Source organism: Oncorhynchus tshawytscha, linkage group LG10 (assembly GCF_018296145.1).
Source record: "Oncorhynchus tshawytscha isolate Ot180627B linkage group LG10, Otsh_v2.0, whole genome shotgun sequence".
In the NCBI taxonomy this organism is placed as follows: domain Eukaryota; kingdom Metazoa; phylum Chordata; class Actinopteri; order Salmoniformes; family Salmonidae; genus Oncorhynchus; species Oncorhynchus tshawytscha.
Window position 1 is genome coordinate 15,725,749 of NC_056438.1, and position 27,769 is coordinate 15,753,517.

The following is a 27,769-nucleotide window of genomic DNA, read 5'->3' on the forward strand; positions in this document are numbered from 1 at the left end:
GCCTGGTTTCACTGTTGGGTTGTGGGTGATTATTTTCCGTGTCTGTGTTTGTGCCACACGGGACTGTTTCATTTGTTTTGGTATTTCACTTTGTTATTTTGTATATTGTAGTGTTCAGTTGTACATATTAAAATGGACACTTACCACGCTGCAAATTGGTCCGATATCTCTTACTCCTCGTCAGAAGAAGAGGACGAGCGTTACAACTTGGAGGGAGGAGATTATATTCTGTTGCAATATAATTCAAGAGTAGAGTTACTTTGCTTCTGGATTCTGAACATAAATCATGATGAGGAAACATTTAATTAGAGATTTCTTGTTGTGGGTTTTACAAATGTGTTACATGATTTGTCACTGCCGTGTCAACAGAGACTTGACGTCAAAGGGAATCTATGTGTCAGTGTCCTATCATTTGGTTGTTTACTTGGTTCTTCTATTAGATAAAAATGTAAAACCAACCAGACTTGACTCAGAGTCAGACTGGAATTCTTCCTGTGTAAGGCATGTCAAAAGTAAATACAACTATATTTGGAAACAATGCAGCTTTTATTGCTTTATAGTGCAGGACCTACATTAAGATCCATATATAATACCTTACTGTAGGACCTCCTTTGTTAATTACATGTCTTCAACAGCTACATGAAACATTTTGCAAGATAAACAACAATCTACTGTGATATTTTAACATGAACATTTATTGTCATGTCACAGCTATGGAACCTTGCCAAGGAGCACTCAAAAACATGTCAAAGTGTGTGTGTGTGTGTGTGTGTGTGTGTGTGTGTGTGTGTGTGTGTGTGTGTGTGTGTGTGTGTGTGTGTGTGTGTGTGTGTGTGTTATTAGGTCACAAGGAAGTGGAGTTCTTGATAAGTAGACGAAGACAGGTATTTATTTTTGTTACCATGACGTGGGACCTGATATATATGGTGTCTGTTTGCCAAGCTCTGATTCACACTCGTTGTATATCACGTCCTTGAAACAGTTCAATTCAACACTCGTCTAGCTGTCTAGCTGAAGTTAAATCAACCTGGTAAGCCATGGTTTATCTTTTCATGAACTACTTTCACCACTAACTATTTAACAGGCCCATGTTAATAACATTAACAAATAATTGTCAGTCACTAGTGAATGGAGGGAAGTGTTGCAGGAGAAAATGGTAGGATGATGATTTACTGGGAAAGATGGGTTGATCTGTGACTGTCTGAAGGTTGGAATTAATGAGTGTTGGAATAAATACATAGACACATGAACAGTATAAATGTTTGAGCTCCTCCAATCAGGGTGAGAATGTGTGTTTAGTTATATATGTTTTGTGTTTTGGTTTCACGGTCTGAGAGGTGTGTGCTGGTCGTCGTGGTTATGATATGAGGAATCAAGGTAAAAACCCAAGTGCAGATGGTGTGAAGTAACAATGTTTATCGTAACACTGGAATCTAGAAGAAAAAGAAACGCACACCTATTTAGGCGAGGTGCTGGCTAGCAGAGTAGAAAACTTGGAAATAAAAGAGAGCTGCACACTCTAGGAGCTCAGATGCAAAAACTTAATTACCAACGTTTCGACAGCCAAGCTGTCCTCATCAGGGTACGATCACAAACATCGCGGGATGACTCGTCCGCATAGTGCCAAAAGACACAGGTGTCTGCAATCATGGGACAGACAAACGACAGGTCAAAGGAAGGCAGGGGTCGATAATCCAGGGCAGGAGCAAGGTACAGGACGGCAGACAGGCTAAGAGTCAGGGACAGGCAGAGGTAAGGCGGGTGGGTACAGGGTCAGGACAGGCAAGGGTCAAAAACCAGGAGGATGAGAAAGAGAGAGACTAGGAAAAGACAGGAGCTGACAGGACAAACGATGGTAAGCTTGAACAAACAAGACGAACTGGCAGAGACAGACAGAAAACACAGGTATAAATACACAAGGGATAATGGGGAAGACGAGCAACACCTGGAGGGGGGTGGACATATGGTGAAACTGATCAGGGCGTGACATCTGGGTGCACTCGCTTCCATGCCAGGCTGTGCGTCAGGCAGGGCTTGGTCCTTCCCGCCCTGGAAAATCCCTTTGGGCAGGGGGCTTCGCCATGCTGGCATCTTAGGGAGGTGGGGATGAGTGCTCCCACTGACCAGAGCACCCACTGATGCGAGCACCCATTCACATTGTCTTTGTAATGTATTTTTGTTGTTTTAATAGCAATAATAGTAATCGTCCTCAGTGACGTTAGAAATTAGGGTTTAAGACGTCATCCTAGAGATAGATAATAAATAGACTAATACATTATTTGGCACCAAACTATTCACCTGAATACTTGTGTTTTAATGTATGAAGTTCTATTGAACAAGACTGGATATTTGTTTCAATGTCTTCTAACATGGAGGCTCATGTATGCTCTTACATTAAGATCATTCCAGGGGTTTTTCCCTGCCTTTATTTGTTAACATTATAGATTTGTAATTTAAACTGAATTATTATTACAGTGTAATTATGACTAGTTATATAGTTGTTGCTACTGTTAAACTTTCTGTATGAACAAGAGAGCTTTAATGACAAAAGGTCAGAGTTTATATTTCCACAGGTGTTTGAGTTCCATTGTCTGTACTGCCCGGGAAACATTACCTATATACTGTATGTTTGTAGTTACAAAACGGCTATAATCTCATTAGAAATATTATCATTTATAGATGTGTCTTGTTTGCTCTCTCTCTCTCTCTCTCTCTCTCTCTCTCTCTCTCTCTTTCTCTCTCTCTCTCTCTCTCCTCTCTCTCTCTCTCTCTCTCTCTCACACACACACACACACATCTGCTATACAGAGAAATGGTGTGTTTTCTCTGCATTCTCCTCTCTCTGACTGCTTTACAAGTGGAGGGCTTCAGTGGGGGAGGATCTTCCATTGCTTCTCAGTGTGGTTTAATGCTACCTGGTAATAGTTTTCATGGCAGCACAGGGCAGAGCTCTTCCTCACCATACACTGTCACTGTCAACCAGACCACCTACCAGCCAGGAGACACCATCCAAGGTGAGTCAACCAGATGGTTGAAACACACTATTGGGCTTACCCGATCCATACCGTATTGGCTCAGATGAAGGAACGGAGTGGGAACAGTCATCTGTCTGGACATTTCTAATATTTTGTGAGGAAATTTATATCAACATTTTAACAGGGCTTATTGTGTTACTTTTTATTGTTACCTTTTATTTTTAGTCTACTTGGTAAATAGTTTGTTCTTCTTGAACTGCATTGTTGGTTAAGGGCTTGTAAGTCAGCATTTCACAGTAAAGTCTACACTTGTTGTATTCGGCGCATGTGATTTTATTTGAGATAGACCATTTACCAGAATTGACCTTTGGCAGTCTGTCCCTGCTCAGACGTAAACTTTTCACATAGCATATTCCATCACAGTTAATATGACAATACAAGATTGCTAAGAGGCAGGGAATCATGACTTAGTCCAAGGACATGTCATCCAGAGATTCAGCACTCGATTTCCCTTTCTCCATCTCTCTCCCTTTTTCAATTTCTCTCTCTCCCTTTCTTCCTTTCTCTCTTTCTCAGTGACTCTGTCAGGAACCTTCACCTATAAAGGGTTTCTTCTGGAGGCCCATGAGGAAGGACAGAACAAGGCTGTGGGAACGTTCTCTCTCGGCAGTGGAACTGGGATCGTTCTTGTGCCTTGCAATGGGATCGCAGTGAGTTACAGTTAGGGTTGTAAAATTCCTGAAACTTTCCCAGTTGGAGGATTCCCACCCTGCTCCTACCCTCCTGAATCATGAGATCCTCCAACTGAGATTTCTGGAAAACCTGGGACATTTTGGGAGAGTTTCTGGAATTTTGTAACCCTAGTTACAATACAGCACAGGACATTCTGTCCGTAGTCTTCACTGTTACCAATTTACCCACTGATTTATATGATTATATTGACTCATCAATACGTCAAATGAAACTGATTTGAGCCCAATAATAGGAGAGATTTTACTGGTCCAGCTACACAGTGCTGAAAAGTAGGGTTGCAAAAATTCCGGTAACTTCCCAAAATTCCAAGGTTTTCCAGAAATCTAGTTGGTGGATTCCAGATTTACTGCTTAAAAAACCTGGGCATTTTGGGCAAGTTACCGTTTTTTTCCAACCTTAAACAAGAGTTTGTTACCTTTACGTACTATAGCTAGAACCACCAATAAGAAATTATCCGTGCCTTACCTGCCATCAATGTACTAAGATCATTATCCTCTATTGATTGACTTTTACCGGTTGTTTTATTGTTAGGCCTCTGGGGTGAGTCAAAGCAACAATCAACCTAGATCATCAATAACAGTCACCTGGACAGCACCATCCTCATCCTCATTGGGCAACATCATAGTCAAGTGAGTCTCTACTAGAGTTGAACAATTACAGTAACTTTCCCCAAATTCCCAGGTTCTCCAGAAATCCTGGTTGGAAGTTACTGGAATTTGGCAACCATAGTGTCTGCTAAAGCCATCACAAACACGACACAGTTCTATTTTACATGATTTTTCTGTAGGACGCAACTGAAATCACATATATTTTGTCAAAAATGTTTGCAGAGGTGCCATGCCTGTTGAAAGCACGACGGTACTATATATCTATTTGTAGTATAAAAACATTTTGGTGCATGATCCAACGGCACAGACAACAGTTCAGCATCTAGATTTCATTTACCGTTGGTTGTGTTGTCGAAATGACCTTACGTTGATGACTTCCTCCAAACCCATTCGATTTTCTTTGGTGATTCAGTGTCATCACATAGATATTTGGGGTTGAAATTACAAGAAAGAACGTTGATTAAACTAGTTTTACTCAGTGATAAGCCTCTAAATGTTTGCTCTGGGTTGCAAAATTCCAGAAACTTTCCCAAAACTCCCAGGTTTTCCAGAAATGGATGATCTGCAGAATCAGGATGGAATGAGCACTGGGAATCCTACAACCATGGGATTTTGAAAAACATGGGTAATTTGAGAACAGTGCAGGAATTTTGTGTGCAGTCTAATATTGGTACTATTATCCGTCTTCCTCTTCAAGGTCAACATTTATGCAGACCTCCAATGTATTTTGGATTGCAGTGCCTAGTGTGACTGTAAACCGACTGTCGTCACCTGTCACCACAACAAGAGCTCAAACAACAACAACTACAGCTCCTCTTACAACAACTACAGCTCCTCCTACAACAACTACTGATCCTACTACAACAACTACTGATCCTACTACAACAACTACTGATCCTACTACAACAACTACTGATCCTACTGATCCTACTACAACAACTACTGATCCTACTACAACAACTACTGATCCTACTACAACAACTACTGATCCTACTACAACAACTACTGATCCTACTACAAGAACTACTGATCCTACTACAACAACAACTATTGCTCAACTAAATCTCCAATCACAACAACCACTGCTCCTACTACAACAACTACAGCTCCCACTACAACAACTACAGCTCCTAACACAACATCTACTGGACCTATCCCAAACAGCTCTGAACAGCACAACTATGACTCCTACTGCTACATCTGCTACTCCTAGTCCTACTCCTCTGACTCCTAATACGTCAACAACTCCAACTACTGCTACTGCTACAACTCCTCTTAGACTTACGGTAATGTCCTCAGACACAAGTATAGATACATAGTACTTGTACTATTTTAATTCAATTTAGCAGGCATTGTTGAGTGTTGCGCTAAGTGTTGCGCTAGTGTTGCGCTAGCTCTCAACATGAAAAAGTTTAATTTCATAAAAATGAAACAAGACCACTTTCTCTTTGTCACTTTCTCTTTGTCAAGCCAAGGTTGTAACGAGTCGGCATGTATTTGAATCTTGACTCTGTGTCGCGTGAGAGGACGCAGGACAGAATATTCTGTCATCAGTAGTATGAAGTGGTGCCAATTTTGTACGGTCACTAAGTGCTGAGATTTTCCTGGTCAGGCTGTATGTCCAGGGTTAGTCAAGGACCAAAGTGTATATATGTCAAAATCCCCAGAAATCTGTATACAGTTCCTTCGGAAAGTATTTGGATTTGATTTTTTTAAACATTTTGTTACATTATAGCCTTATTCTAAAATGTATTAAATCGTTTTTTCCCTCATCAATCTACACACAATACCCCATAATGACAAAGCAACAACAGGTTTTTAGAAATGTTCGCTAATTTATATAGGTAAAAAATGTATGGAAATATCACATTTACATAAGTATGCAGACCCTTTACACAGTATTTTGTTGAAGCACCTTTGGCAGCGAAGTCTTCTTGGGTATGACGCTACAAGCTTAGCACACCTGTATTTGGGGAGTTTCTCCCATTCTTCTCTGCAGATCCTCTCAAGCTCTGTCAGGTTGGATGTGGAGTGTTACTACACAGTTGGATGTGGATTGTTACTGCACAGGTCTCTCTGTCTGGGCCACACAAGAACATTCAGAGCCACTCCTGCGTTGTCTTGGCTGTGTGCTTAGGGTCACTGTCCTTTTGGAAGGTGATCCTTCACCCCAGTCTGAGGTCCTGAAGGCTCTGGAGCAGGATTTCTTCAAGGATCTCTCTGTACTTTTCTCCGTTCCTCTTTGCCTCGATCATGATTAGTCTCCCAGTCCCTGCTGCTGAAAAACATCCCCCCAGCATGATGCTGCCACCACCATGCTTCACCGTAGGGAAGGTGCCAGGTTTCCTCCAGACGTGACGCTTGGAATTCAGGCCAAAGTGTTAAATTTTCGTTTCATCAGACCAGAGAATCTTGTTTCTCATGGCCTGAGAGTCATTAGGTGCTTTTTGGCAAACTCCAAGTGGGATGTATTGTGTATTTTACTGAGGATTGGCTTCCGTCTAGCCACTCTACAATAAAGGCCTGATTGGGTGGCTGAGAGTGCTGCAAAGATGGTTGTCCTTCTGGAAGGTTCTCCCATGTCCACAGAGGAACTCCAGAGATCTGTCAGAATGACCATCGGGATCTTGGTCATCTCCCTGACCAAGGACTTTCTACCCCAGTTGCTCAGTTTGGCCATACGGCCAGCTCTAGGAAGAGTTTTGGTGGTTCTAAACTTCTTCCATTTAAGAATGATGGAGGCCACTGTGCTCTAGGGACCTACAATGCTGGAGAAATGTTGTGGTACCCTTCCCTAGATCTGTGCCTCGACACAATCCTGTCTCGGAGCTCTTCGAACTCATGGCTTGGTTTTTGCTCTGACATGCGCTGTCAACAGTTGGACCTTACGTAGATCAATTGAATTTACCACAGGTGGACTCCAATCAAGTTGTAGAAACATCTCAAGGATGATCAAGGGAAGCAGGATGCCCCCAAGCTCAATCTCGAGTCTCATATCAAAGCGTTTGAAAACTTTTTTTAGCAAGGTATTTCTGTTTCTTATTTGTAATAAATGCACAAAACAACAACAACACTGTTTTCGCTTTGCCATTAGGTGGTAGATTATTGAGGGGAAAAAAATATTGAGTAAATTTTAGAACAAGGCTGTAACGTAGCCAAATTTGGAAAAAGGGAAGGGGTTTGAGTATTTTTCCAATGCACTGTATATATATATACAGTATATATAATAACTTTAAAAATTTGTTTTACGCACAGAGTTTGAGAGAAAGAAAGCGCTACTCTAGACCAATGGGCTGCGATGTTAGAGATGACCCCAGGAAATGCACCTACATCTCTGTCACAACCTACCCTCCTTTCATAGTGGAGATTAGTGCACCTGCAGAGACACCTAAGGGATACCTGGGAATCATCACTGAAATGCTAACTAATCAAATCAAGGTACCACAACACATCCAGATTTCCTTATATCATTGTATTCGAAGGACAGCAATGAAGTGGTAAAGTTTAAGCAAGTATGTTTAGGGATTGGTTAAATAAAGGCAAGTAAATCTAATTTGTTAATGTTAGGATGGGATTCAAACCAGTGACCTTGTGTATGGCAACCCATATCAACCTTTTATAAATCAGATACTTAGACAATACAGGAACCTCTCCATTAATCACCAAAACATACTTAGTTAATTACGACAACAAAAAATGATGAATATTGTTGATATTTTTTCAGTTTGAATCAGTGATTGTGGTGTACGAAAGTGGAACATTTACTGTTCAAAAGGCCTTTTACAATGGAGCCACATTTATCAACAAAACACTAGTAAGTTTAAGTCTCTAGTGATATTACAAATTACATATACAGAGGATTACTTCTCCTCAGGTGCACAAGACAGTTCTGTTTCAACTTCCATTATTTAATAGTTTGATTATTTCATACTTTTCTTTCAGCTGGAGGTAACGGACAAAGAACTTGCTTATGATCCTTATATAAAAATACTTCAATTGAACTTCATCATCCCTGATAATTTGACTCCACTTTTGCTCAAAACCTTGACCCTAACACCCAGATGTGTAATAGATACTTGTCTTCAAAAAGTGTTTTTTGTCCGAGGATCTGTTGAGGATAATGGTAAGATTCAGGAGTGTGTCTTCTTAAATAAATGCTTTAATGTCTACCATAAAATGCTATTTAAAATGTACATTTGTTGACTATGCTGACACAGCTGTTTTGCATATTGTAAGAGCACTTGTACACACACACACACACACACACACACACACACACACACACACACACACACACACACACACACACACACACACACACACACACACACACACACACACACACACACACACACACACCACACACACACACACCTAGGAAAGAGGAAGTGTTCTGTAACTTTGCAAAATGTGTTGTTCTTCTCCTGCAGGTGATCTTGGCTCTCCCTCCATCACACTTTTGACAGGCCTCTCCAGTCAGGTTTCCTCAAGCTGTAGGAAACCCCTTTTTCACGGTGAGTGACGTCGACTTTTGGTCATTTATCACTTACTGTGGTCATTGTACACTGTGGTCATTGTGGACTGTGGTCATTGTGGACTGTGGTCATTGTACACTGTGGTCATTGTGGACTGTGGTCATTGTGCAGTGTGGTCATTGTACACTGTGGTCATTGTGCAGTGTGGTCATTGTCCACTGTGGTCGTTGTGCAGTCTGGTCGTTGTGCAGTGTGGTCATTGTGAAGTGTGGTCATTTTACACTGTAGTCATTGTCCACTGTGGTCGTTGTGCAGTCTGGTCGTTGTGCAGTGTTGTCATTGTGAAGTGTGGTCATTTTACACTGTAGTCATTGTGCAGTGTGGTCAATGTGGACTGTGGACATTGTACTGTGTGGTCATTGTACAGTCTGGTCATTGCACCGTGGTCTGTAGGATATAATGCTTTTGAGGCTGTTGATGACCACTTGACTCAACCAGTAGGTGTCAGTGTTGAAATGTCCTTTTGAAAAATAACCATCATTTTCTTGTTTGTTTGTTTGTTTTTTCAGGCCTGTTGATGACGTTGGTCTGTTGGAACCTCTTCAAACTTCTGCCTTAAATCTGCTGAACTACCAAATGAGGACTTTACATCCAAGTTCAACATTTTATTGATTTGGCTATTTTTGTTCAATAACACTGTATTTTGTAATATACTGTAGTCGTGCATATTTATTCATATATACAGTGGGGCAAAAAAGTATTTAGTCAGTCACCAATTGTGCAAGTTCTCCCACTTAAAAAGATGAGAGAGGCCTGTCATTTTCATCATAGGTACACTTCAACTATGACAGACAAAATGAGAAAAAAAATCCAGAAAATCACATTGTAGGATTTTTTATGAATTTATTTGCAAATTATGGTGGAAAATAAGTATTTGGTCACCTACAAACAAGCATGATTTCTGGCTCTCACAGACTGTGACTTCTTCTTTAAGGGGCTCCTCTGTCCTCCACTCGTTACCTGTATTAATGGCACCTGTTTGAACTTGTTATCAGTATAAAAGACACAACCTCAAACAGTCATACTCCAAACTCCACTATGGCCAAGACCAAAGAACTGTCAAAGGACACCAGAAACAAAATTGGAGACCTGCATCAGGCTGGTAAGACTGAATCTGCAATAGGTAAGCAGCTTGGTTTGAAGAAATCAACTGTGGGAGCAATTATTAGGAAACAGAAGACATACAAGACCATTGATAATCTCCCTCGATCTGGGGCTCCACGCAAGATCTCACCCCGTGGGGTCAAAATGATCACAAGAACGGTGAGCAAAAATCCCAGAACCACACGGGGGACCTAGTGAATGACCTGTAGAGAGCTGGGACCAAAGTAACAAAGCCTACCATCAGTAACACACTACGCCGCCAGGGACTCAAATCCTGCAGTGCCAGACGTGTCCCCCTGCTTAAGCCAGTACATGTCCAGGCCCGTCTGAAGTTTGCTAGAGAGCATTTGGATGATCCAGAAGAAGATTGGGAGAATGTCAAATGGTCAGATGAAACCAAAATATAACTTTTTGGTAAAAACTCAACTCGTCGTGTTTGGAGGACAAAGAATGCTGAGTTGCATCCAAAGAACACCATACCTACTGTGAAGCATGGGGGTGGAAACATCATGCTTTGGGGCTGTTTTTCTGCAAAGGGACCAGGACGACTGATCCGTGTAAAGGAAAGAATGAATGGGGCCATGTATCGTGAGATTTTGAGTGAAAACCTCCTTTAATCAGCATAGGCATTGAAGATGAAACGTGGCTGGGTCTTTCAGCATGACAATGATCCCAAACACACCGCCCGGGCAACGAAGGAGTGGCTTCGTAAGAAGCATTTCAAGGTCCTGGAGTGGCCTAGCCAGTCTCCAGATCTCAACCCCATAGAAAATCTTTGGAGGGAGTTGAAAGTCTGTGTTGCCTGGCAACAGACCCAAAACATCACTGCTCCAGAGGAGATCTGCATGGAGGAATGGGCCAAAATACCAGCAACAGTGTGTGAAAACCTTGTGAAGACTTACAGAAAACATTTGACCTCTGTCATTGCCAACAAAGGGTATATAACAAAGTATTGAGATAAACTTTTGTTATTGACCAAATACTTATTTTCCACCATAATTTGCAAATAAATTCATTAAAAATCCTACAATGTGATTTTCTGGAGAAAAAAAACTCTAATTTTGTCTGTCATAGTTGAAGTGTACCTATGATGAAAATTACAGGCCTCTCTCATCTTTTTAAGTGGTAGAACTTGCACAATTGGTGGCTGACTAAATACTTTTTTGCCCCACTTTATGTGTGTATCTTTTCTCCCGTGAATAATAATTTGTTTAACGTTTATTTTGTATTATTTGTTGAAATGTATATAATATAGAGTGTAAAACTATTCCAATCCAATCCCAGTATTTAATTGTCAATGCTAATGTAAATAAGTTAATGAATGTTTTTGTGTCCTGAAAATATGATTTATTAAGATATTTTACACATGTTCTGTATCTGATCCTTAAGGGTATTCACTCCACTAGGAGCTGAAAATACAAGTTAAGTTCTTCAAGTATTTGATATGGAACTGAGCGTTGGGTTTTGAATGCCTCTAGAAAACCTTAAGCCAGAGAAGTGAAGAAATGTGTACTCTTATGCAATAACACTGTCCACATATATTTTGAATAGAATTTATACTCCCTTACCTTGTATTTCGGTATTTATTTGGCTGTGTTTACACGGGCAGCCCAATTCTGATATTTTTGTATTAATTGGTATTTTGACCAATCAGATCAGCTTTGAAAAAATAGCTCTGATGTGATTGGTCAAAAGACAATTTAGTGGAGAAAAAAAGAATCACATTTGGGCATCCTGTGGAAACGCAGACATTGTGATGGTACCACATTTACAGGTAGACCAGAGAAGCCATATCCTTGATTGGCAGATGAATCTCAATGCTGATTAGAAGCACCTGCTTCTCACCGCTAACTCACCTGTCTTCCCTATAATACATTTATTTTTATTTTTGTATTTATCCGTTATTTTACCAGGTAAATTGACTGAGAACACAATCTCATTTGCAGCAACGACCTGGGGAATAGTTACAGGGGAGAGGAGGGGATGAATGTGCCAATATACTGTTTCTGTTTGAAAAAGTTGTGAACCTACACACTGTAGAAGGCTGTTAAGCCTAAACTGCATGCTATCATGTTGTAGTTAAAATAATAAAAATATATAAAAAGTGAACTAAGCTTTATGCTTTTTGAATGCGGACCCATCACACTTTCCATGTGAAGAGGTGTAAAAAGGAGCTTTTCTGTTCATATTTTTATGAATAGAGATGTAAGTAACATTGAAAATATGCTTCATGATTTTGTGGAATAGCATAGCCAGGGTTGGGAATGAGGAGGACCCATGGTTGTAGACAGATATAACTTGATTTAGAGTAAATCAAATCAAATGTATTGGTCACTTACACATATTTAGCAGATGTTAAGGCGGGTGTAGCGAAATGCTTATGTTCCTAACTCCAACAGTACAGTAGTATCTAACAATTCACAACAATCTACACAAATTAAATATTAAATATTAGAATGACCAATGTCAGTGTGGCATTGACTAAATTCTTTAGAATAGAATACAGTGTATGCATTTGACATGTGTAAAGCACTATGTAAACATTATTAAAGTGACTAGTGTTCCATTACTAAAGTGGCCAATGATTCCATGTCTATGTATATAGGGCAGCAGCCTCTAAGGTGCAGGATTGAGTAAGTGGGTGGTAGCCGGCTAGTGATGGCTATTTAACGGTCTGATGGCCTTGAGATAGAATCTGTTTTTCAGTCTCGTGGTCCCAGCGTTGATGCACCTGTACTGACCTCACCTTCAGGATGGAATTGGGATGAACAGGCCTTGGCTCGGTTATTTGATGTCCTTGATGATATTTTTGGCCTTCCTGTGACATCGGGTGATGTAGGTGTCCTGGAGGGCAGGTAGGGTGATGAACTGGGCAGACCGTGCCACCCTCTGGATAGCCCTGCGGTTGCGGGCAGTGCAGTTGCCGTACTAAGCGGTGATACAGCCTGACAGGATACTCTCAAATGTTCATCTGTAAAAGTTTCAGAGGGTCTTAGGGGCCAAGTCAAATTTTTTCAGCCTCCTGAGGTTGAAGAGGCGCTGTTGCGCCTTCTTCACCACAGTGTCTGTGTGGGTAGACACACTCAGATTGTCAGTGATGTGTACACTGAGGAACTTGAAGCTTTCCACCTTCTCCAATGCGGTCCCGTCAATGTGGATGGGGTATGCTCCCACTGCTGTTTCCTAAAGTCCACGATCAGCTCCTTCGTATTCGTATTGTTGAAAGGTTATTTTCCTGACACCACTCCGCCAGGGCCCTCACCTCCTCCCTGTAGGCTGTCTCGTCATTGTTGGTAATTAGGCCTACTACTGTTGTGTCGTCTGCAAACTTGATGATTGAGTTGGAGGCGTTCGTGGCCACGCAGCCAAGGGTGAACAGGGAGTACAGGAGGGGGCTGAGCACACACACTTGTGGGGACCCTGTGTTGTGGATCAGCGAAGTGGAGGTGTGGTTTCTTACCTTCCCCACCTGGGGGCTGCCTGTCAGGAAGTCCAGGACCCAGTTGCAAAGGGCAGGGTTCAGACCCAGGGCCGCGAGCTTAATGATGAGCTTGGAGGTACTATGGTGTTGATTGCTGAGCTATAGTCAATGAACAGCATTCTGACGCAGGTTTTCCTCTTTTCCAGATGGGATAGGGTCATTTGCAGTGCTATTGGGGTGGTTAGCAAATTAAGTGGGTCTAGTGTGTCAAGGTAAGGTTGAAGTGATATGATCCTTAACTAGCCTCTTAAATTACTTCATGATGACAGAAGTGAGTGCTAGTAGATGCAGGATTTCAGCAAACATGACGTGGCTTGAAAAACTGCTTACATTAAATTATAGTCATTTATCAGACACACCTTTTCAGAGCAACTAGATTTAAGTGCCTTGCTTAATTAAGGACACATCGACAGATTATCCAGTGGAGTCATCATTGTGCGTATACACACACACACACACACACACACACACACACACACACACACACACACACACACACACACACACACACACACACACACACACACACACACACACACACACACACACACACACACACACACACAGACCTTAGAGATCCTTTTTATTCTCTATTTTGGTTAGGTCAGGGTGTGACTAGGGTGGGTAGTCTAGTTTTTTAATTTCTATGTTGGCCTGGTATGGTTAAAATTAGAGTCAGCTGTCTTTTGTTGTCTCTGATTGGGGATCATATTTAGGCGGCCTTTTCCCACAGTTTTTTGTGGGATCTTGTTATTGTGTAGCTGCCTTTGAGCAGCCCGTCATGTTTCATTTTCTTCTGTATTGTTTTTTGGTGAGGTTAATATTTATTAAACATGTGGAACTCTAAGTACGCTGCGCCTTGGTCCATTCATTCAAATGATCGTGACACACTGATTGGTATTTTGATCAGCTATGAAAAACATCTGATGTGAAAAGATCTGATGTTATTGTTCAAAAGACCAATTATTTTACAAAATATCAGAAATTGTCTCCCTGTCTAAATGCAGCCTTTAAGACTTAATCTACGGCCCACTGGGCAGTTCTCTGGTTGAACCAACGTTTTCATGTTATTTCAATTAAATCACTTTGTTCCGACGTGGAATCCAGCAACACTCCAACATCACTGTATATTAAAATGGCTGGTTTCTATGTTTTGTGGTCAACAAGGTAGATGAAGGTCTGTGTTGATGTTGGAGTGTTGTTGGAGATGATGAATGGGAAGTATGTTTCTTTAAGAAATAAGAATCTGGTAAAAAAAAAAATGTCCTCCATATACTTCTATCCCCATAGAAACGTCCAATGTTCACATATGATTGGGGTGGTGCTGGAGAATATGTATACGAATTTGAATTGATTGCATTTTTCCTCTAAATGGTATTGTCTATCAACACAATATGTTAGTACTTGCCTTGTATCACTGGGTCCATTCTGTTGGTTAATGTCTTACTACCCACAACTAGAAGGTGTTTCATTAAGTATGTCGAAAAACATGATTGCATATTTAAGCATATAACTTCATATCTGACATAGTCCTTTGTTCTGTTACCAGATCGAGTCCATAATTGCACCCTATTCCCTACACAGTGAAAAAAGGCCTCTATGTAGGGAGAGGGTGTCATTTGGGGACGCAGCCTGACCAAGGTAAGGAGGCAGAATTCCTGAGGGCATGGTGCTTCACATTCAGACCTGCATTATAGCATCATCATACCTAGTACACCTAGCAGGATCAGAAGAGCTATGGAAGAGGGAGAGTGAGAGAGGAGAGGAAATTATATAACCGTTCATATTGGTTGTCTACTCTAAATAATTATATTTTTTATAATATTATAATATATTATATTATTCGATTAGTTAATATGGTAAACCTAATAACTTCCATAAATTACAACATTATAAATGGTCGTACTTGTTTATAAATGTTTTATAAGTTACTCATAATTATGTATTCATAAATTGCTTTTAATGCTTATCAATTATTAAGAGAGAGAGAGTAAAGAAAGATACGTTTAGAGAGGGAAAGTACTGATAATTAGTTTGGAGGGAAAACTGAGTGATAAGAAATGTATTGTTCCTTTTTCTAGTCAGAGACTCTGTGAGACCGAGTGAGACATGTAGCCTAGGCAACTCACCGTGAGAGCTGTGACGGTGATGTTGACAACAGGTACCACAGCCTGTCAGAGAATTGTTGTGTTGGGTGCCATAGTACCATTGGCTGATAGTTACGTTCGGAGCATTGTTACGTTGGGTTCCGTAGCTGCATTAGCTGCCATTGTGACGTGCGGGGCCGTTGTGGAGTTCTGGGTCTGGGCTCCCATCACCATGTACGCCATTACCATGACGACTGCAAACATCAGTCTGCTACTATTGTCCATTCCTGGTAGAGTAACTGAGATCCAGATGGTTAGGATATACTCCTACTACTATTACTACTAATAATAATGTATTTGTTAAAGATGGATACAATTAAATATTTACAAATGTAATCATCAACAGTCAGATGCATTTCACTATCATGCTTATACTTCATATACATGCTCGCACATGTTGTCGATGATACAAGCTTATTTCAAAAGCTTTGAGTTGTATCAATGGGAATATGAAACTATCGTACCAGCTTGAATAAATACATTAAAATATCTGTGAATAAACATAGGCCTAATATTATTGTGGTAATTGGTCATACATTCATGGTGGTGTACTAGACAACAAAACACTGAATAGTTAACGGGGAACTTTGTTGAAATAAAATACACCATAATTTTATTCACATTACTTAAATAAAATGACTTTAAAGTACTACTTGCATAAATTGCTCAATAAAATAACGTTATTTTTACTCCATACATTTTCCCTGACAACCAGAAGTACTCGTTACATTTTGAATGCTTAGCAAGAAAATTGTCCAATTCATGCAGTTATCAAGAGAACATCCCTGGTCATCCCTACTGCCTCTGATCTGGCGGACCACTTAAACACAGATGTTTAGTTCGTACATAACGTCTGAGTGTTGGAGTGTGCACGTGTCTATCCATAAAGAAAAAAAAAATGTTGCCATCTGGTTTAATATAAGGAATTTTAAGTGATTTATAGTTTTATTTTTGATACCTAAGTATATTTTAGCAAATATATTCATTTTTGATAGTTATGTATATTTCAAAACAAATACTTTTAGACTTTTACTCAATTTGTATTTTACTGGGTGACTTTCTATTAACTTCTTAGTGATCCCTTGGCACGCCAATCTCGTTAACGGGATTGATTTGACAACACCCAGTGAAATAGGAGCACGCCAAATTCAAAACCACAAATACTCATAATAATAATTAATAAATCATGCAAGTGTTATACATCGGATTAAAGATGAACTTCTTGTTAATCCAACCACAGTGTCAGATTTCAAAAAGGCAAAAGCAAACCATGCTATTATCTGAGGACAGCACCCCATCAAACAAACACATGAAAATCACATTTCAACCCGCCAGGCGCGACACAAAAGTCAGAAATAACGATATAATTCATGCCTTTCCTTTGAAGATCTTCTGTTGGCACTCCAATATGTCCATTAAACATCACAAATGGTGCTTTTGTTTGATAAATTCTGTCATTATATCCCCAAAATGTCCATTTATTTGGCGCATTTCATTGAGAAAATACACCGGTTCCAACTCGCGCAACATGACTACAAAGTATCTAATAAGTTACATGTAAACTTGATCCAAACATTTCAAACAACTTTCCTAATCCAACTTTAGCTATTTTTAAACGTAAATAATCAATCAAATTTAAGAGGGAATAAACTGTGTTCAATACCGGACGAAAATAATGTGGAGCAAGCTTTCAGGTCGTACGCCCCATCCACAACAGTACACTAAACTCGACCCTCGTTCTGAACAGCCCTACTTCTTCATTACTCAAAAGAAAAACATCAACCAATTTCAATAGGAACTGCGATAGGAACTGCAAGCAAGTGCCTTAGAAATCTAGATCTACATTGAAAACTCATTGAAAAGAGAGTGACCTCAAAAAAAATATCCTGGTTGGTTTGTTCTCAGGGCTTCGCCTGCCAAATAAGTTCTGTTATGCTCACAGACATACTTTTAACAGATTTAGAAACTTTAGAGTGTTTCCTTTCCAAATCTATCCATATTGTAGCTTCTGGGCCTGAGTAGCAGGCAGTTTACTTTGGGCACACTTTTCATCCGGACGTGAAAATAGTGCCCCATAGCCTTAAGAATTAAGGTATTTGATATTTGGTATTTAATTAGGATCCTCATTAGCTGTTGCAAAAGCACCAGCTGCTCTTCCTGGGGTCCACACAAAACATGAAACATGACATATTACAAAACATTAATACACAAGAACAGCTCAAGGACAGAACTACAACAATCAACCTCTCTAGGAGGTGTGGGAAATTGCACAGCGCCAAATTCAAAAACAGAAATACTCAAAGTAAAAATTCAAAAAACATACAAGTGTTATACATCGGCTTAAATATTAATTTGTTAATCCAACCGTTGTGTCAGATTTCAAAAAGGTTTTACAGTGAAAGCATACCATGCAATTATCTGAGAACAGCGCCCAGCACAGAAAACATTACAAGCAGTTACCAGCCAAGTAGAGGAGTAACAAAAGCAATAGCGATAGCGATAAAATGAATCACTTACATTTGATGATCTTCATATGGTTGCACTCACAAGACTCCCAGTTACCCAATAAATGTTTGTTTTGTTCGATAAAGTCCCTCTTTATATCCAAAAACCTACGTTTTGTTGGCGCGTTTTGTTCAGTAATCCAATGGCTCCATGGCGGTCACAACAAGCAGACGAAAAATCTCAGGTTGTTTTAAGTCATAATAAACAATAATATATCAACCGGACAATAGCTTATTCAATTGAAAAGAAAAACAAGGAAGGTGCGTCTCAGTCATGCGCAGTAAACAGCTCTGGGACACTGCATGGTCCACTCATTCAGAGTGGTCTTACTCTCTCATTTTTCATAATACAAGCCTGAAACAATTTCTAAAGACTGTTGACATCCAGCAGAAGCCATGGGTAGTGTAATCTGAATCCTAAATCATTGGATAATGTAAAGGCAGTCAATGGAAAACTACAAACATAAAAGTTCTGTTATACTCACAGACATTATTTTAATAGTTTGATCAACTTTAGAGTGTTTTCTATCTATTATATGCATATCCTAGCTTCTGGGCCTGAGTAACAGGCAGTTTACTTTGGGCACGCTTTTCATCCGGAGGTGAAAATAGTGCCGACTACCCTAGTGAGGTTAAAAAATAAAATAAATATATTCAAATTAAAAAGGCACACGTAGCCTACATACTAATACATACACAAACTATTTAGGTCAAATAGGGGAGAGGAGTTTTTTGAAACCAGGTTTGCTGTTCAATCAATCAATCAATCAATCAATCAATCAAACATATTTTTAAAGCCCTTTTATATCAGCAGATGTCACAAGGTGCTATAGAGAAACCCAGCCTAAAACCCCAAACAGCAAGCAATGCAGATGTAGAAGCACGGTGGCTAGGAAGAACTTCCTATTAAAGCAGGAACCTAGGAAGACACCTAAAGAGGAACCAAGCTCCGAGGGGTGGCCAGTCCTCTTCTGGCTTGTGCTGGGTGGAGATTATAAGAGTACATGGCCATTTAAGGCCAGATTCTTCTTCAGATGTTCAAACGTTCATAGATGACTAGCAGGGTAAAATAATAATCACAGTGGTATTTGAGGGTGCAACAGGTCAGTACCTCAGGAGTAAATGTCAGTTGGCTTTCATAGCCGAGCATTCAGAGGTTGAGAAAGCAGTTGCGGTAGAAGGTAGCACGTCCGCTGAACAGGTCATGGTTCCCTAGCCGCAGGCAGAACAGTTGAAACTGGACCAGCAGCACAACCATTCTTTTGCAATACAATTCAAGAGTAGAGTTACTTTGCTTCTGAACACAAATCATGATGAGGAAACATTTAATTAGAGCTTTCTTGTTGTGGGTTTTACAAATGTGTTACATGATTTGTCACTGCCGTGTCAACAGAGACTTGACGTCAAAGGGAATCTATGTGTCAGCGTCCCATCATTTGGTTGTTTACTTGGTTCTTCTGTTAGATAAAAATGTAAAACCAACCAGACTTGACTCAGAGTCAGACTGGAATTCTTCCTGTGTAAGGCATGTCAAAAGTAAATACAACTATATTTGGAAACAATGCAGCTTTTATTGCTTTATAGTGCAGGACCTACATTAAGATCCATATATAATACCTTACTGTAGGAACTCCTTTGTTAATTACATGTCTTCAACAGCTACATGAAACATTTTGCAAGATAAACAACAATCTACTGTGATATTTTAACATGAACATTTATTGTCATGTCACAGCTATGGAACCTTGCCAAGGAGCACTCAAAAACATGTCAAAGTGTGTGTGTGTGTGTGTGTGTGTGTGTGTGTGTGTGTGTGTGTGTGTGTGTGTGTGTGTGTGTGTGTGTGTGTGTGTGTGTGTGTGTGTGTGTGTGTGTGTGTGTGTGTGTGTGTGTTATTAGGCCACAAGGAAGTAGATGAAGACAGGTATTTATTTTTGTTACCATGACGTGGGACCTGATATATATGGTCTCTGTGTGCCAAGCTCTGATTCACACTCGGTTGTATATCATGTCATTGAAACAGTTCAATTCAACACTCGTCTAGCTGAAGTTAAATCAACCCGATAAGCCATATTTGAATGAACTACTTTCACTACTAACTATTTAACAGGCCTATGTTAATAACACTAACAAATAATTGTCAGTCACTAGTGAATGGAGGGAAGTGTTGCAGGAGAAAATGGTAGGATGATGATTTACTGGGAAAGATGGGTTGATCTGTGAGTGTCTGAAGGTTGGAATTAATGAGTGTTGGAATAAATACATAGACACATGAACAGTATAAATGTTTGAGCTCCTCCAATCAGGGTGAGAATGTGTGTTTAGTTATATATGTTTTGTGTTTTGGTTTCACGGTCTGAGAAGTGTGTGTGCTGGTCGTGGTGGTTATGGTATCAGGAATCAAGGTAAGACCCAAGTGCAGATGGTATGAAGTAACAATGCTTATCATAACACTGGGACAGGCAAACGACAGGTCAAGGAAGGCAGGGGTCGATAATCCAGAGCAGGAGCAAGGTACAGGACGGCAGGCAGGCTCAGGGTCAGGGACAGGCAGAGAGGTCAGGCGGGCAGGTACAGGGTCAGGAGAGGCAAAGGTCCAAAACCAGGAGGACGCAAAAAAAGAGAGGCTGGGAAAAGACAGGAGCTGACAGGACAAACGCTGGTAAACTTGAACAAAAAGACGAACTGGAAAAGACAGACAGAAAACACAGGTATAAATACACAATGGATAATGGGGAAGACGAGCAACACCTAGAGGGGGTGGAGACAAGTACAAGACAGGTGAAACTGATCAGGGCGTGACATATGGGTGCGCTTGCTTCCATACCAGCCTGGGCATCAGGCAGGGCTTGGTCCTTCCCGCCCTGGAAAATCCCTTTAGGCAGGGGGCTTCGCCATGCTGGCATCCCACTGACCAGAGCACCCACTGATGCGAGCACCCATTCACATTGTCTTTGTAATGTATTTTTGTTGTTTTAATAGCAATAATAGTAATCGTCCTCAGTGACGTTAGAAATTAGGGTTTAAGACGTCATCCTAGAGATAGATAATAAATAGACTAATACATTGTTTGGCACCAAACTATTCACCTGAATACTTGTGTTTTAATGTATGAAGTTCTATTGAACAAGACTGGATATTTGTTTCAATGTCTTCTAACATGGAGGCTCATGTATGCTCTTCTATACAGAGAAATGGTGGGGTTTCTCTGCATTCTCCTCTCTCTGACTGCTTTATAAGTGGAGGGTTTCAGTGGGGGAGGATCTTCCATTGCTTCTCAGTGTGGTTTAATGCTACCTGGTAATAGTTTTCATGGCAGCACAGGGCAGATCTCTTCCTCACCATACACTGTCACTGTCAACCAGACCACCTACCAGCCAGGAGACACCATCCAAGGTGAGTCACTGAGATGGTTGAAACACACTATTAGGCTTACCCAATCCATACTGTTTTGGCTCAGATGAAGGAACGGAGTGGGAACAGTAATCTGTCTGGACATTTCTAATACACAACCCATTTTATTCCTTGAGGCCCCAGCAATTTTTTAAAAATTTTGTGAGAAAATTTAAATAAACATTTTAACGGGGCTTATTGTGTTACTTTTTGTTGTTACTTATTTTTAGTCTACTTGGTAAATATTTTCTTCTTCTTGAACTGCACTGTTGGTTAATTAAGGGCTTGTAAGTAAGCGTGTCACAGTAAAGTCTACACTTGTATTCGGCGCATGTTACAAATAAAGTTTGATTTGATTTGAGATAGACCATTTACCAGAATTGCCCTTTGGCAATCCGTCCCTGCTCAGGCATTAACTTTTCACATAGCATATTCCAGCACAGTTAACGTGACAATATAAGATTGCTAAGAGGCAGGGAATCATGACTTAGTCCAAGGACATGTCGTCTAGCGTTTTTAGCACTCAATTTCTCTTTCTTTCTCCTTCTCTCTCCCTTTTTCAATTTATCTCCATTTCACTCACTCCCTTTCTACCTCTCTCTCTTTCTCAGTGACTCTGTCAGGAACCTTCACCTATAAAGGGTTTCTTCTGGAGGCCCATTAGGAAGGACAGAACAAGGCTGTGGGAACGTTCTCTCTCGGCAGTGGAACTGGGATCGTTTTTGTGCCTTGCAATGGGATCGCAGTGAGTTACTGTTAGGGTTGTAAAATTCCTGAAACTTTCCCAGTTGGAGGATTCCCACCCTGCTCCTACCCTCCTGAATCTGGAGATCCTCCAACTGAGATTTCTGGAAAACCTGGGACATTTTGAGAGAGTTTCTGGAATTTTGTAACCCTAGTTACAATACAGCACAGGACATTCTGTCCATATTCTTCACTGTTACCAATTTACCCACTGATTTATATGATTATATTGACTCATCAATACGTCAAATGAAACTGATTTGAGCCCAATAATAGGAGAGATTTTACTGGTCCAGCTACACAGTGCTGAAAAGTAGGAATGCAAAAAATCCGGTAACTTCCCAAAATTCAAAGGTTTTCCAAAAATCTAGTTGGTGGATTCCAGATTTACTGCTTAAAACCTGGGTATTTTGGGCAAGTTACAGTAATTTTCCAACCATAAACAAGAGCTTGTTACCTTTACGTACTATAGCTAGAACCACCAATAAGCATTGATCAGTGTCTTACCTTACATCAATGTACCAAGATCATTATCCTCTATTGATTGACCTACCCGGTTGTTTTATTGTTAGGCCTCTGGGGTGAGTCAAAGCAACAATCAACCTAGATCATCAGTAACAGTCACCTGGACAGCACCATCATTGAGTAACATCGTAGTCAAGTGAGTCTCTACTAGAGTTGAACAATTACAGTAACTTTCCCCAAATTCCCAGGTTCTCCAGAAATCCTGGTTGGAAGTTACTGGCATTTGGCAACCAAAGTCTCTGCTAAAACCATCACAGATTTGATTTGAACACGACACAGTTCTTTTTTACATGATTTTTCTGTAGGACGCAACTGAAATAACACATATTTTGCCAAAAATGTTTGCAGAGGTGCCATGCCTATTGAAAGCACGACGCTACTGTATATCTATTTGTAGTATAAAAACATTTTGGTGCATGATCCAACGGCACAGACAACAGTTTCAGCATCTAGATTTCATTTACCGTTGGTTGTGTTGTCGAAATGACCTTACGTTGATGACTTCCTCCAAACCCATTCGATTTTCTTTGGTGATTCAGTGTCATCACATAGATATTTGGGGTTGAAATTAAGAGAAAGAACGTTGATTAAACTAGTTTTACCCAGTGATAAGCCTCTAAATGTTTGCTCTGGGTTGCAAAATTCCAGAAACTTTCCCAAAACTCCCAGGATTTCCAGAAATGGATGATCTGCAGAATCAGGACGAATGAGCACTGGGAATCCTACAACCATGGGATTTTACAACTACTACTACAACAACTACGGATCCTAATACAACAACTACTGCTCCTATAACAACTACTGCTCCGACTACAACAACTACTACTACTACTACAACAAAAATGGTTCCTAACACAACAAATACTGCTCCTACAACAACAACTGCTCCAACAACAACAACTACAGTTCCAAATACAACAACAACAGCTCCTACAACAACAACTACTGCTCCGACAACATCTACGGCTCCTACTACAACAACTCTTGCTCCTACTACAACAACTACAGTTTCTACTACAACAACTACAGTTCCTACTACAATAACTACAGTTCCTACTACAAGAACTACAGCTCCTACTACAACAACTACAGCTCCTACTACAACAACTACAGTTCCTACTACAACAACTACAGCTCCTACTACAACAACTACAGCTCCTACTACAACAACTACAGCTCCTAATACAACAACTACTCCTCCTACTACAACAACTACAGTTCCTACTACAACAACTGCAGCTCCTAATACAACAACTACTGTTCCTATTACAACAACTACTGCTCCGACTACAACAACTATAGCTCCTAATACAACAACTACAGTTCCTACTACAACAACTACAGCTCCTAATACAACAACTACTGTTCCTATTACAACAACTACTGCTCAGACTACAACAACTACAGCTCCTAATACAACAACTACAGCTCCTACTACAACAACTACTGCTCCTACAACAACTACTGCTGATACTACGTCAACTCCTGCTCCTATAACAACTCCTGCTCCTACAACAACTACTGCTCCTACAACAACTACTGCTGATACTATGACAACTACTGCTCCTACAACAACTACTGCTGATACTATGTCAACTCCTGCTCCTACAACAACTACCGCTCCTACAACAACTACTGCTGATACTACAACAACTACAGCTCCTAATACAACCACTGCTCCTACTACAACAACTGCTCCAACTACAGCAACCACAGCTCCGAATACAACAACCACAGCTTCAAAACAACTACAGCTCCTAATACAACAACTACAGATACTACTCCAACAACGACAAATCCTACTGCAACAACTGCAGCTCCTAATACAACAACTATAGATCCTACCACAACATCTACTGCTCCTACTAAGGCAACCACAGCTCCAACTACAACAGCTACAGATCCTAATACAACAACTACAGTTACTAATACAACAACCACATCTCCTAATACAGCAACACTTGCTGTTACTACAACAACTACAGCTCCTAATACAACAACCACATCTCCTAATACAACAACAATTGCTATTACTACAACAACTACAGCTCCTAATACAACAACCACATCTCCTAATACAACAACAATTGGTATTACTACAACAACTACAGCTCCTAATACAACAACCACATCTCCTAATACAACAACAATTGCTATTACTACAACAACTACAGCTCCTAATACAACAACCACAGATCCTACTACAACTATTGCTCCTACGATGACTCCATGAACTGCACCTACATCTCTGTCACAACCAGCCCACCTTACATAGTGGAGATTAGTGCACCTGCAGAGACACTTAAGGGGTACCTGGGGATCATCAGTGAAATACTAACTCAACACAACACAACACATCCAGTTTTACTTATTTAATTTTATTCGAAGGACAGCAATGAAGTGGTAAAGTTTAAGCAAGTATGTTTAGGGATTGGTTAAATAAAGGAAAGTAATTACAATTTGTTAAGGTGAGATTGGGATTCAAACCAGTGACCTTGTGTATGGCAACCCATATCAACCTTTTATAATCAGATACTTAGACATTACAGGAACCTCTCCATTCATCACCAAAACATACTTCATTAATTACAACAACAAAATCTGTTGAACCTGCTGATGTTAAACATTGTTGATATTTTTTCAGTCCAATGAGTCAATGATTGTTGTGCATGAAAACATTTACAGTTCAATACGCCTTGTACAATGGATCTGCATTTATCAACAAAACACAAGTAAGTTTAAGTCTCTAGTGATATTACCAATTACCGATACAATGGATTCATTCTCCTCCGGAGCAACAGACAGTCCTGTTTCAACTTCCATTACTTAACATTTGATTATTTCATACTTTTCTTTCAGCTGGAGGTAACGGACAAAGAACTTGCTTATGATCCTTATATAAAAATACTTCAATTGAACTTCATCATCCCTGATAATTTGACTCCACTTTTGCTCAAAACCTTGACTCTAACACCCAGATGTGTAATGGATACTGGTCTTCAAAAAGTGTTCTTTGTCCGAGTATCTGTTGAGGATAATGGTAAGATTCAGGAGTGCGTCTTCTTAAATAAATGCTTTTAGGTCTACCATAAAATTCTATTTAAAATGTACATTTGCTGACTATGATAACACAACTGTTTTTGCATAATGCAAGAGTGCTCGTACACAAGCGTGCACACACACACACACACACATACACACACACACACAGACACCTAAGAAAGAGGAAGTGTTCTGTGACTGAAAGATTGCGGATTTTTCCAAAACGTGTTTCCTTGTTCTTCTCCTGCAGGTGATCTTGGCTCTCCCTCCATCACACTTTTGACAGGCCCTTCCAGTCAGGTTTCCTCAAGCTGTAGGAAACCCCTTTTTCACGGTGAGTGAAGTCGACTTTTGTTCATTTATCACTTACTGTGGTCATTGTACACTGTGGTCATTGTGGACTGTGGTCATTGTGGACTGTGGTCATTGTACACTGTGGTCATTGTGCAGTGTGGTCATTGTGGACTGTGGTCATTGTGCAGTGTGGTCATTGTACACTGTGGTCATTGTGCAGTGTGGTCATTGTGCAGTGTGGTCATTGTGGACTGTGGTCATTGTGCAGTGTGGTCATTGTACACTGTGGTCATTGTGCAGTGTGGTCATTGTGCAGTGTGGTCATTGTGCACTGTGGTCATTGTACACTGTGGTCATTGTACACTGTGGTCATTGTGGACTGTGGTCATTGTACACTGTGGTCATTGTGCAGTGTGGTCATTGTGCAGTGTGGTCATTGTGGACTGAGGTCATTGTGCACTGTGGTCATTGTACACTATGGTCATTGTGCAGTGTGGTCATTGTGCAGTGTGGTCATTGTGCACTGTGGTCATTGTACACTATGGTCATTGTGCAGTGTGGTCATTGTGCAGTGTGGTCATTATACACTGGTCACTGTACACTGTGGTCATTGTGCAGTGTGGTCATTATACACTGTAGTCATTGTGCAGTGTGGTCATTGTGGACTGTGGTCATTGTGCAGTGTGGTCATTATACACTGTTGTCATTGTTCAGTGTGGTCATTGTGCAGTGTGGTCATTATACACTGTTATCATTGTGCAGTGTGGTCATTGTGTACTGTGGTCATTGTGGACTGTGGTCACTGTGCAGTGTGGTCATTGTGGACTGTGGTCATTGTACGGTGTGGTAATTGTACACTGTGGTCATTGTACACTGTGATCATTGTACACTGTGGTCATTGTACACTGTGATCATTGTGGACTGTGGTCATTGTACGGTGTGGTAATTGTACACTGTGGTCATTGTGCAGTGTGGTCATTATACACTGTAGTCATTGTGCAGTGTGGTCATTGTGGACTGTGGTCATTGTGCAGTGTGGTCATTGTACACTGTTGTCATTGTGCAGTGTGGTCATTGTGCAGTGTGGTCATTATACACTGTTATCATTGTGCAGTGTGGTCATTGTGTACTGTGGTCATTGTGGACTGTGGTCATTGTGCAGTGTGGTCATTGTGTACTGTGGTCATTGTGGACTGTGGTCATTGTGCAGTGTGGTCATTGTGGACTGTGGTCATTGTACGGTGTGGTAATTGTACACTGTGGTCATTGTACACTGTGATCATTGTACACTGTGGTCATTGTACACTGTGATCATTGTGGACTGTGGTCATTGTACGGTGTGGTCATTGTACACTGTGGTCATTGTACACTGTGATCATTGTGGACTGTGGTCATTGTACGGTGTGGTAATTGTACACTGTGGTCATTGTGCAGTGTGGTCATTGTGGACTGTGGTCATTGTACACTGTGGTCATTGTACACTGTGGTCATTGTACACTGTGATCATTGTGGACTGTGGTCATTGTACGGTGTGGTAATTGTACACTGTGGTCATTGTACACTGTGATCATTGTGGACTGTGGTCATTGTACGGTGTGGTAATTGTACACTGTGGTCATTGTGGACTGTGGTCATTGTACACTGTGTACATTGTGGACTGTGGT

The 27,769-nt window shown here is 40.5% G+C and overlaps 1 protein-coding gene across 4 annotated transcripts; it reads left to right on the plus strand.

Moving 5' to 3' along the window:
- The first annotated feature begins 869 nt into the window (after positions 1-869).
- LOC112259827 (putative ferric-chelate reductase 1) lies at positions 870-26,205 on the plus strand. Of its 4 annotated transcripts, none has more exons than XR_006084457.1 (6): positions 871-1,030; positions 2,809-3,014; positions 3,552-3,685; positions 4,260-4,357; positions 8,767-8,850; positions 9,381-9,522. XR_006084457.1 is itself a non-coding variant. In XM_024434488.2 (6 exons), the coding sequence occupies exons 1-6, from the start codon at positions 5,518-5,520 to the stop codon at positions 9,428-9,430; spliced, it is 693 nt and encodes a 230-aa protein (XP_024290256.1). In that variant the 5' UTR covers positions 5,272-5,517; the 3' UTR covers positions 9,431-9,522. The 4 variants fall into 4 exon arrangements, 3 of the variants coding, with proteins under 3 accessions (XP_024290257.2, XP_024290256.1, XP_042185465.1); XM_024434488.2 differs by lacking the exons at positions 871-1,030; positions 2,809-3,014; positions 3,552-3,685; positions 4,260-4,357 and adding exons at positions 5,272-5,622; positions 7,592-7,774; positions 8,061-8,150; positions 8,279-8,459; XM_024434489.2 differs by lacking the exons at positions 8,767-8,850; positions 9,381-9,522 and adding an exon at positions 26,062-26,205 and having other exon boundaries at positions 870-1,030.
- Positions 26,206-27,769: the final 1,564 nt, after the last annotated feature.

Bases quoted from the DNA above. Each gene is read 5' to 3' on its own strand.
- LOC112259827 (XM_024434488.2), top strand. From the start codon at position 5,518: ATGACTCCTACTGCTACATCTGCTACTCCTAGTCCTACTCCTCTGACT. The intron at 8,151-8,278 runs GTAAGTTTAAGT...CTTTTCTTTCAG, and splicing joins CATTTATCAACAAAACACTA to CTGGAGGTAACGGACAAAGA. The intron at 8,460-8,766 runs GTAAGATTCAGG...CTTCTCCTGCAG, and splicing joins AGGATCTGTTGAGGATAATG to GTGATCTTGGCTCTCCCTCC.